The 10,655-nt window shown below is 44.2% G+C and overlaps 1 protein-coding gene across 1 annotated transcript; it reads right to left on the bottom strand.

Moving 5' to 3' along the window:
• Nucleotides 1-693: 693 nt before the first annotated feature.
• Nucleotides 694-9,438, bottom strand: trpm2 (transient receptor potential cation channel, subfamily M, member 2). Its single transcript, XM_037280499.1, has 32 exons — nucleotides 9,237-9,438; nucleotides 8,945-9,137; nucleotides 8,680-8,860; nucleotides 8,236-8,399; nucleotides 7,992-8,166; nucleotides 7,856-7,917; nucleotides 7,589-7,789; nucleotides 7,426-7,528; nucleotides 6,898-7,019; nucleotides 6,407-6,772; nucleotides 6,045-6,182; nucleotides 5,838-5,967; nucleotides 5,630-5,775; nucleotides 5,260-5,372; nucleotides 5,021-5,119; nucleotides 4,718-4,934; nucleotides 4,501-4,619; nucleotides 4,296-4,428; nucleotides 4,052-4,223; nucleotides 3,806-3,986; nucleotides 3,551-3,732; nucleotides 3,249-3,381; nucleotides 2,899-2,986; nucleotides 2,731-2,815; nucleotides 2,506-2,651; nucleotides 2,372-2,427; nucleotides 1,962-1,991; nucleotides 1,798-1,884; nucleotides 1,636-1,711; nucleotides 1,450-1,551; nucleotides 1,262-1,375; nucleotides 694-1,189 (listed from the first exon to the last, which is right to left on the bottom strand). The coding sequence occupies exons 1-32, from the start codon at nucleotides 9,395-9,397 to the stop codon at nucleotides 1,076-1,078; spliced, it is 4,389 nt and encodes a 1,462-aa protein (XP_037136394.1). The 5' UTR covers nucleotides 9,398-9,438; the 3' UTR covers nucleotides 694-1,075.
• Nucleotides 9,439-10,655: the final 1,217 nt, after the last annotated feature.

Genomic DNA, 10,655 nt, shown 5'->3' with positions numbered 1-10,655 from the left:
GTAGGCTTAGATGTGAATTTTATTTCATACTCTCACTTATATTTTCAACAATTATAAGTGTACTGGAAGTGTACATTTTCTGTTTTGATTGGAGAAAAAAAACCAATCCAATACTATATGGAGGAAAGAAAAAAAAACATTTCTTGCATACTGCAAATTGCAGTCGCAGAAGTCACATTAGGTTTGCAACACTCAACCAATCACGGGGTAATCTAACCCACAATCTTCAAAAATATTTTGACAGACGCACCTGTTTTTTGTATGCAGAAAAGATAAACAGCATGAATGAGGAAGGTGTGGAAACCGATACTGGCCTCCTCCAGCTGGAGCGCTGCGTGCTTACACGAAACTACTTCAATGCGACGTGACAGGTGGAGCGCACACAAACAAATACCAATGTGCTGCAATTTTCCATTGCAACAGAGAAAATTGTCAAAATATTAGGCCCGCACAATCAAACGCAGTGGTAGAGTAGACAATAATCTGATATGTGGGGTACTTTAATTTGAATCCAAATAATTAATAAAGAATTTCCCAACCACTTATACTCACTATAGGGCCACTGTAATCAAATTGAAATATGATTATGATGCGTTTGGTAAGTAGCAGTCCCTGGAAAGGAAGGTGACAAATTATTTCCGCAAAAAAGCTTTATTTATTTTGTTTGCATTAGGTATATAAGTATTTTTTTCAAAGTAAAAATTATAATTCCTTAATAAACCCAACATTGAAATTCCTTGACAGCAGGAACATACAAGTAAACATTCAAGTAAACATTCAAGTAGTCTTTGCAGAGGTTCATATGGAGATGATTGTGTTTTCCTTTTACTGTGTATTTATTGATGTGCATTTTCAAGTATACATGTGGCTTATTATGGTCCAAGAGGATTATCAAAAAGATGCATGTTATGGTGAGTATTTACAGTTCAAGTAACAGCAACATAGAGCAGTAACACTGACACCTAAATGAAAGAAAGATTGTGCATGCTTTCGCTGAGGTTGCATGACACTTGAGCAGCGTGTGATGATATGGCTTCAGTGCAACTTTGACGTGACATGGATGGCTCCACCAGAGTTATGAATCCCTGTTATGCAGCATGGCGACTCGCCTCAGAGAGTCGCTTTGGTCTGAGCAAAGTCCATTTCTGCAGCTCACCTCCTCCCACTGCAGAGAGCCGTGACTGCACGACTGAGGAAAAAAACCCCAGAATGGGTCAGGTTATGAGTTGCCTGTATACCATGTCAAAATGTTTTCCCTCACCATGTTGACGATTTCCTCCGAATCCTCACTTGAGTCCAGATGAATGTTGAATACCGTGGTTTCCACCCAGGCATTATCTGTGTTTCTGACGTCGTCCACGTATCCTTGAAACACCTGAAATGGTGACAAAGGAGAAGGAAGAAGAGTAAAATAATAAGACGCTAGTCGACCAGTCAAAACCGACTTACCAGTATTCCCTCTAATATTTTTTCATGTAATTTTTCATACAAGCTGTTGCCCATGGTTCTCAACAGAGCCGACGGCAGACGTTCCGCAGATTCAAGTGGTCCCTGCGGATACATCAATTGCGGTGCGTCACCTCAATGTCACGTGACCTACTCTGAGGTTAAAAAGCACAGCATAGCTCTATTCACCCCTGGTAGAACCATCTTTTTCTGCTTGTCTTCAACTGCTAGAAACTCCAAAACTGAGCGGCCGCTGTCCCGCAAGCTAGAAAAAACAATATGAATCCCTCTGATTATTATTTGCGGGAAATCAAGAATACAGTCTCGTTATTTTGCTTGAAATGGACCCACCGTGTAATCACGAGGTCTACGTGCAGATTTGGACCCAGATGACTGAGTGAACCCTGACCTCTGATACCCGTCCTCCCTCCAGGGTTTCTAGCGTCAATACGTGATATCAAGTTGTTGCCATCGATCGGCACTTATTCATCCATTCATTTATCCCAACATCATACCTGAAATTTTCCAAGACTTCAGCGTCTGATCTGTTAAGAAATTAACATATTGTAGTTAAAGATCTTGCTGGCCAAGTCAACTCTTGTAGAACCTTTAAAAATAGTGATGCTAGTTTAAGACATACTACAAATAAAGAACTAAAAATCCTAAAACCTACACTATATTGACTGCACGGGCAATTTCAAGTGACATGTAGACTGTAAAGTTAAAAAACAATCACTGTGCCTCTTGTGTAACACAATATTACGCGTCACACAAATGTGAAAAATAAGCATAACATTAAATGTCAACAAAAGTGACAATGTAGCATCTAGCTAAAAATATCACAAAGGATGAATTTGGGATCTGTAAATTCTAATTTGATTTCAGAAGTTCTACTATTCATAATGGGTAACAACATGAAACATACCCATCCGTGTTGTCCTCTGAGCTAAAATATGAAGGCGCGTATGAGCTGAAGCTGACCTAAAAAACAGAGTGAGTGAGTAAAATTGGAAGCAGTGCAGTGTGGAGCATCTGGTGGAAATGTAAAACGTTGACTACCTCCCACGGCACCTTCTCCTCGGGTACGGGGAAGCGGGTGACTTCGCTATTTGGGTAGTGGAACTGTCGGGCTTTGACATGGAAGCCGTCTGTCTCGTCGACGCAATCCAAGGTCTCGGAAGATTCCTTTACAGTTGAAGGGACCGCTGAAGGAAAACAGAAGGAGAATGAATGGACATCAATGATATGGAATGGATTGAGAAGGTAAGAAATCTGGTAGCGGACGGAGTGGTTGCTCCTCTTTCCCAGCGAGACCCTGGGACTTCAGACTCTCCATGATCCACTGCAGGCCTTTAACTGAGTGGACAACCTGCAGGTAGTATTCAGTGTATCATCCTCGAGACGGACATACTGTGTCTTGCGTGTTTAATTGTGCAAAGATCGGGTCGCGACCTGCTCCTCCAGTCGGGCCAGACGCTTAATCAAGATGGCAGAGCTTATCTCCTCTTCCCGCTCTAGCCGATCTGTTATAGCGTTGACCCTGGAGAACAATAGCGAAAACATGAGGACACATACGTATATATATATTTTTTAAAACAGCTCTCCATTTTAAACGTTATTCATGAGCCTTGACCACAACAGCTTGTCAATTTTTATTTCTAGTAATGTGAATGTTTTTTTTGGCCTTGAATTGGTTAGCAACCAGTATGGTATATTATTTAAAAAAAATAGAGACAGCCAAGTAACACGTGCATAACTGTAGAGTCTAGATGAATTGATTTTGGTATTGCCGAGGTTCGTACTTTTGCACCGTCTCCACGATGCATCGTTCCATCGTCTGACTCTGCTGTTGCTGGGTGGACAGCAGGTATCTGTCCTTCATCAGGGCCTCCCATGACAGAAGCTCCTCCTCTTCAATGTGAGGAAGCTCAGTCCCTGGATGAGAAAAGATTTTGGTAAATTCTGAATCATAGCGTGGTATAGTTAGCATGCAGGCTACATCCTGGCTACACATGACAGGATTGTAATCAGCAATAATTAACTTTAACTAACCTATTTGAGGTGGAATTAAAAACGACGCAATAACGTGTGGAATCCTACTCACTGAATTTTCGTGATTTAAGTGGCGGCCTGCAAAGAACCACATTCCTGATGAAGATGGAAAGGTGACTGAGGATGATGAAGGGAGGAGGGGCAGCGGGGCGGCTGTGGTACTCCTTAATGAGCTCGTATCTTTGGAACTTCCATATACGGTCTGTGTTGTCTTGCACTTCCTGGAATGTGAAGCTGCAGCAGCCAGCAAGAGTTGGTGTTAATTTCACCAACACGGGCGAGCCAACTAAGAGGAGGGAAGACTGACTTGAAGATGGCGATCAGTAGGTTGAGCAGAAGTATGTTGGCGAAGAGGAGGTAGACGCACAGCATGATGATGGTGAGCCACTCGGGGAAGGCCGGGGTTTGGTTCTCATTCAGCACGGGACATTTGGGTTTCAAGGGGTCGCTGCCGTTCATGGTGCAGGAGTCCAAGTTAAATTCGGAATCTGAAATGGGGAAATCTCTTGGTTCACTGATGCCGGCAAAATGCATTTAATTTAATTTTGCTCACAATCCACGTTGGTGGGGACGCTGCCGAATATGATGAGGTAGGGCTCGTATACGGCGCCCCGGAGAATCCACTGCAGTCGATTGTCATTGTGGATAAGGATGCCCTGTTTGGCTACCCCGTACGCCACCACCCAGATACTCAGCAGGAACATGAAAAAGAACATGTCCATCATCTAAAAAATAAATATGATCATGAATATTATATTATTGCTATTTTTGAATACGCCCTATCAGGATCCTCTTACCATCCTCCTGACAATAATGATCTTAGGGCCAAGCGTCCGACTGATGCTGAAGATGGCCATGAGACGCAAGCAGAAGACAACAAAGTCGATGCAGAGGACGATCTTGCCTGCGTAGAACAGCTTGGTCGTCAGCCTTGAGGAAGACAACGGAGGATGAAATTCCGTAATGACCTGGGAGCTTGTCTGGAAGGATGCTGTAGCTCACCTAAAGACAAGGCCGATGATGAAGAGGATAATGGACAGAACATCCAAAATATTCCAAAGCTCTCGAAAGTACATCCTGGCTTTTTTGTGGAACCCAAAGCCATCTGGGTCATAAATAAACTGCGGTCAAAAAGACAAAATAAAAAAATAAAAAAATTATGAATGTTAAAGTGTTACTCAGAACATGTCCAGTTAATAACATGCGTGTGGATTTTTACCTGCCGGACTTCCTCGCTCACCACAGAGAAGAGCCACACATACAGCAGAATCTCCGCCGGCGAGGGCGTGGTCTGAAAGTCCATCATCAGCACAATGGCAAAAAGGAAGAGGAAGGCAAAGTAGGACACGATATTCCAGTAGAACTTGACCTGCGGCGAGCTGTAGAGGCAAGTCAGCCTGGACCAGCAGTTCAGAGACTTCACGGTTGTGAGATCACTATTGGGGTTAACATAATGGGGGCATTGTCATTATGCATTTTAATAGTATCTAGTTATGGATTTTATACATCAATGTCTACTCACGGACTCTTAGCTTTAGTTTGGCGCACACTTCCTGTGACGCTCGCCACCGTCTTGATATCCTCACATTTCTTATTTTGCTTCTGGATTAGCTCATCGGGTCTAGTAAGAATATGAAAACATTATTGAACGTAATGGATTTGGTCCATAACGAAATCCATAATCGATAACTATCCGAACGGCCGTCCGATAATGTCGCCGCGGCGAGCGTAATTCCTGACGCTGCTATGCTGTACAATCACCTGTAAGTCAGGAAGCCAGTGTAGATAAGCGGAAAGAAAATCATGCAGATTGTCACTCTCCACACTGGATTGTCCACTGAAAGTTCTCCACACCAGATCTCAGTCAGGAGGGCCTAATGGAGAACGGAAATGGATGCACAATTTGGTTTAGTCTCTAATTTTTATCATTAGGATTACAGTTGTTGCATCTTCTCCTGCAGGCTAATAATTGCTAGCTAACTTTGCTTGTTAGTTAACGCGCAGATCTTAAACTACATCAGTGAAATGAATTCAGTAAATAAAACAAAACTTTTCCTAAAGTCATTTTTCTGTTAATGTATTTGTAATTTTACACAAATATTGCTTTCAAGTACTTTATACTTGGCTCTACCTGGACACCTGACAGCGCCACAAAGCTTTTACAGTTAGCCTCCAGCGCTAGCCTCAGGCACGTGGTCTTCCCCCAAAATGGTGACACACGAACCAGGAGCCTCTTGGCCCGCTCCTCACTCGCGCTGTAACACTTGGTGAACACACCTACAGACACAAACCATTTAATAATCTCTAGACATTGTTGTTCTCAGTGCGTGATGTCATACCGATGGCGTGCATCTCAAAGTGATCAGCTAGCTCTTGCATATTGGCGGCCTCGTCTGCATCGCTTCCCTCCTCGGCCATTTTCCCCAGGATCTTGCAGGCGGCCAGAGCGGCGGACACACAGTCTGTACACTGTCCCAATCAGAATACACCGAATTAACACACTACTGTAGGGATCACTCTTATTTTCCAACTTTCAACTCGCTTACCTGTTCCCAGGTGATTTCAGACAGCTCTTTATTTTTCTGGACGACAGCCCAAAGAAAAAGGTCTCTGGCTGGGTCTCTCTGGGCCTCAGCAAGGTCCACTCTGAGCGGAGCTTGGGAACCCGACAGGCTTCTCGACAGCTAGAAAGACAGTGGAAGAGATTAAGCAATGTTTTTTGCTGGACTGGAAACTGTGACTGCTTGGCACTGAGACAGAAGCGGCAAATTTGGGAACCTGGCTGTTGGCTGTTTGACAAAATTGCAGGTGCATATAAGAACGAAACTGAAACTATTGTATCAATCCAGTTTTGTCAGTATCGATCTGATATTGATGCTAACTCGGTATCTATAATGTCATATCTCACCGATGTCGCGTCTTCCATGTTAAAGTGGTACATGGTTGCGGGTGGCGGGTAGATGGGTTGGGTAAAATTCCCCAGTAGGTGGCGCACTTCATCCGACACATGATTCAAGGCGATGCCCTCAGTCTGCGAAGAGTGCACGCGGTTCCTGACGGCGAACACTTTCCTCCTCCGGTAGCAGGAGGCGTGGACGCGCTTTGCCAATTTACGCAGGAAGAAACAGTTGGGCAGCTGCTTATAAAGTTCGCACAGAGTGTCTTCGCTCTGTAGGAACTCCCTCAAACTCACGCCGTTCTCCAGCAAGAGGCTCACAAACCGAGGCTTGTTGCCCACCAGGGCTGAGAACATGGCCCAGTGAAGATCACTGGACTGCAGGATGGGAACAAAACGTGAAAAATGATACCCAAACTGCCAATCGGGCTCAACTTCAGCTAAGTCAACAAATGAGTTTGAAATAAATGTCCTGCGTGGCCTCTTTGCTAGCGCTGACTCACCTTCCATTGACTCTCGTCGGTGAAGATCTCAGTGGTGGCTATGTCCACTCTGTTCCATACTATAGCCAGTTCCAGCTGCCTCCGCCACCCGTCCACTACTTGTGATGCGCTAACCCTTGAAGCTGAGAAGTGCACCAATTACCAATGAATAAAAACTGATTTATTTTCTATTTGATACCGAGAACTGTTTATATTATATAACATGTATTATTCATGATTAAAAATGCTAGCAAACTTCACCGACACTGTTATTCAACCGGTCCTATTTTGGTAGCCCCATTAACGGTCTAATTGGTGCAACACAGTAGATGCGCTCTCCTTGGAGGTTTTCTCAAAGAGGTTTCTGGTGCCAGTAAATTGCTCAGAAGTACACTGTGGCAGAAGATCCTCTCTAGCTAAGTCAGCAGGAAATCTGCCAGGAAATCGTTTGCCAGGAAATTGTTTGAGTGATATCAATGGAGATCAGAGATGGAAACCATCTGGAAAGGGATATGGAATCCTCTAAAAGCATTCAAAGTACAAGCTCACCTTTAAAGAGTGCTTGGAGGATGGCCACATCCACGTCTCCGTGACTGTCTCCACCTCCTCTGAACACCGTCAGCAGGTGAGACATCCTGATGATGTCCTGAATCTGGAAAGGCAAGCGGATGCATAAACGCAAGACGACGAGAAGGCGATTGTGTTCTTATACCTTCTTAGTCCACTCGATGATTCTGAGGTCAGTGAAGTTGTCGTACTCCAGGCTGAGGAATTTCTTGAGCAGACGGTGAATGAGGCTGATGGTGACCTGGTTGACGGGTAGCCCCGCCGCATGGGCGATCACGTCGGCCATTCTCCCGGAACCCTCCAACACCACGCACGGCGTGTCGTTGAGCATGGCCGTGTAGATGGTCTGAGAGGAAACAGATCACTCAGGAGTCAAGAAGTGATGAGGATGAAGACACAAGAGAGAACTCACATTGAGAGTGCCTGCTCCTCCATCCAAAACCACTAAGACCACAGGGATGTTCACTCCAACAGCTAGAAATATGAGACAAGGAAAAGAAAAAAAAACGGGTGTGTCTCATGGTGTGTTACAGCATTATTTCTTTCACCTTTGTTTCCAAGAGTCTTTTCAGAGATGAACTTCTCCAGACGACTCCTCAGATTGATCTCGACGCCGTAGCGGCCGTACGTGCCGTCGTCCACCAACAGGAAGTGAGTGTGGTTGTTGTCAAGGCAAGGCAGTCTACCCTTGACGTCCATCGGGTAATGAGCCGGGAAACATCCCTGAAGACAACACGGGTGATCCCATTTCGTAGATAATGACTGGAAATCACAAAATTGTGTTCAGTGTACCTGGGAATTCACCAAGACTTCTTTATTATGAATGACTCCCCATGTTGCCAGGCCAATGGTCACAATCTGGCCTTGCATGGAGCTACTAAGGGAGTAATCCCTCACAGCCTGCCCCACATGCTTCATGACACCAGTGTTGGTTCCACCTGTGATGATCCACGCGCCTGAGCAAAAGCATTGGCGTAACTCTTAGCGACGTTACAAAGTTCGCAACATTCGTGCGGCATCACTATCAACGGGCTGTGATGACATTTCTCCTTCTTACACTGCAGTCACAATGTCCTGAGTCATATTCTGTTTTTATCTTCATATGATCAAGGTCAGATTGTAATCTGAAGATACCCGATTCCATGCGGAGGAGGAGAAAAATCGGTACTGGCGTCACTTGAACCGTGTGGTGTAAATCAAGCCTTAGTGTTTATTCCTACAGTTGCGTTCCAGTACCTGTTGTCTGGGCCACTTTGATGAGACCTCTTTGGAAGATGTTCTTCAGCCGGGTCTTCAGGTAGAAGTTCTTGGCTCCCCCGGTGACCGAGATGAGTAGGTTGGGTGGAGATATTTTCCACTGCTCAGTCATTAGCTGGTATAGCACCTCAGGACTGGTCTCTGTGGACACTCGAGCATACTAAGAATGAAGAAAGACCAACACAGTTTTAAGAACATACATGGCATTGTTGAGGCCTGCAAAACGCTTTTTTTTTTTTTTAACCTTGGTCGTCGTCTGTCTCAAACCACCAAAGCTGATGTCCCCGAAAGCATCTGTAGGTACTTCACGGACGTGCACGTGCGGGTCCCAGGTGCCATCGCCCGTGTCTTCTGTCCGAATGGCGTCGGCCACATGCTCGCTTTTGGAGTAGCCGCACATGCACACGTCCTCTCTTTGTTGAGCCGAAGAACAAAGACTAAAAAGACATATAAATGACCTGACGTGTGAGTTTTTTGAGATACGAGTCGCCACCACTGGACAAGATCATTTGTAAAGAAAACATAAGTCCCCCTACCTGGCACCCTTTTCAAAGAAGAAGCAACACTCCTTCTTGCAGATGTTCTGTTGAATCCAGGTGACATGCTGGAAAGTAGGCGTCAAAGAAATCACTTTGGAAATTGCGCCGATATTCAAAGTCAGATTTTGAATGAGCTTAGAGCCTCCTGTGTCCTCCATGGTGATGGAGGCAAGCTTGGCTCGGAGTGAGATTGCGAGACTGAAACACTTCCTCGAGTCCAGCCTGTTTGTGCTGTCTCATCGCTCTCATACTGTGATGTCAGCTAGAGCCGAGACGGTTGCCAAACCTTCCATTTACTGGAAGTCGGATACCAGGGTAGGATCAATACATTACATCACTCGGGGCGGATTAATTACAAGAAAAAAAATAAATAAGAAGCATCACTTGGAAACCATAACGCAATTTTGTACAGATAAAAATAACTCGTTAAATGTTTTTATTATATTTGATTTCAGTTTCGCAACCTCTACTCATCGTTGCTGTTTCAATACTTATGCGGCTATTGGCATTACAATTTGAGGTCTTTGAACCCCAAAAATTGAGCGTGGCCACCTTAAAAAGACAAGTGAGTTTGGTACCAAAGTGGCCAGACACTCACCTTTTTGAAACGCTCAACCACTCTGTTGATTCGACATCTCTTCCTCTTTTGTTGACGTTCCATCATATTAAAACTTTTTTTATTAGCTTTTGTGTAAGTTGAGTTAGGGAAGAGCCGCTTCATTAGGCACACCTGGACAATAATAAAATAAAGACACACAACACAAGAGCTGTATTGCAACTTTCGTGACCTTTTTTGCCTTACCTTTCCCCCCCCCGAATAATCACAGTAGCCAACATGAAGTCACCTTACTCAGCTTGGAAAACTACAACACTCACCCAGTTTCTGCAAACAGGAGCAATGTTTCATTTTCATCTCCAGGTATCTCAGCATCTGTTGCCAAGCAACGCCCGCTGAGTATACAAGCAGAGATTTAGTTGAAACTTGAACAAAATGAATTATAATAAACTGTTAAAATTACCTTGTGCTATTCCATTGTGCTAACTATGCTACTGGTTAGCAGGAATGAAAGTGACATTATTTATCATGTATGTTTATCATGTATGTTCACAAGATTTACTTACTTACTAATTTATTTGAATGCACCACCTACGTCCAAAACAAACAAAACATGGAGCCATTTCAAACTTTCTTACATCACGATATTTATTCAATATACAGCTCCGTATCTCTACATTTCAGACTTACTCTCCATTTTGTACACTTTGTATTTACACGATTGAAAATAAGTCTCTCCACGTATATTGTCTCAACAGTACAGTGTTTGTCACACTTGCATCTTTTTCATCCAAGCCTTCTCTCCTCTCCTCACGTGACGGATGTCGAGATGGTCGCACAGCACTTTGGAGGAGAGCGTT

Source organism: Syngnathus acus, chromosome 21 (genome assembly GCF_901709675.1).
Source record: "Syngnathus acus chromosome 21, fSynAcu1.2, whole genome shotgun sequence".
Lineage (NCBI taxonomy): Eukaryota > Metazoa > Chordata > Actinopteri > Syngnathiformes > Syngnathidae > Syngnathus > Syngnathus acus.
The sequence above is the reverse complement of the archived record's forward strand: the minus strand, read 5'-3'. Positions and strand labels throughout refer to the sequence as shown.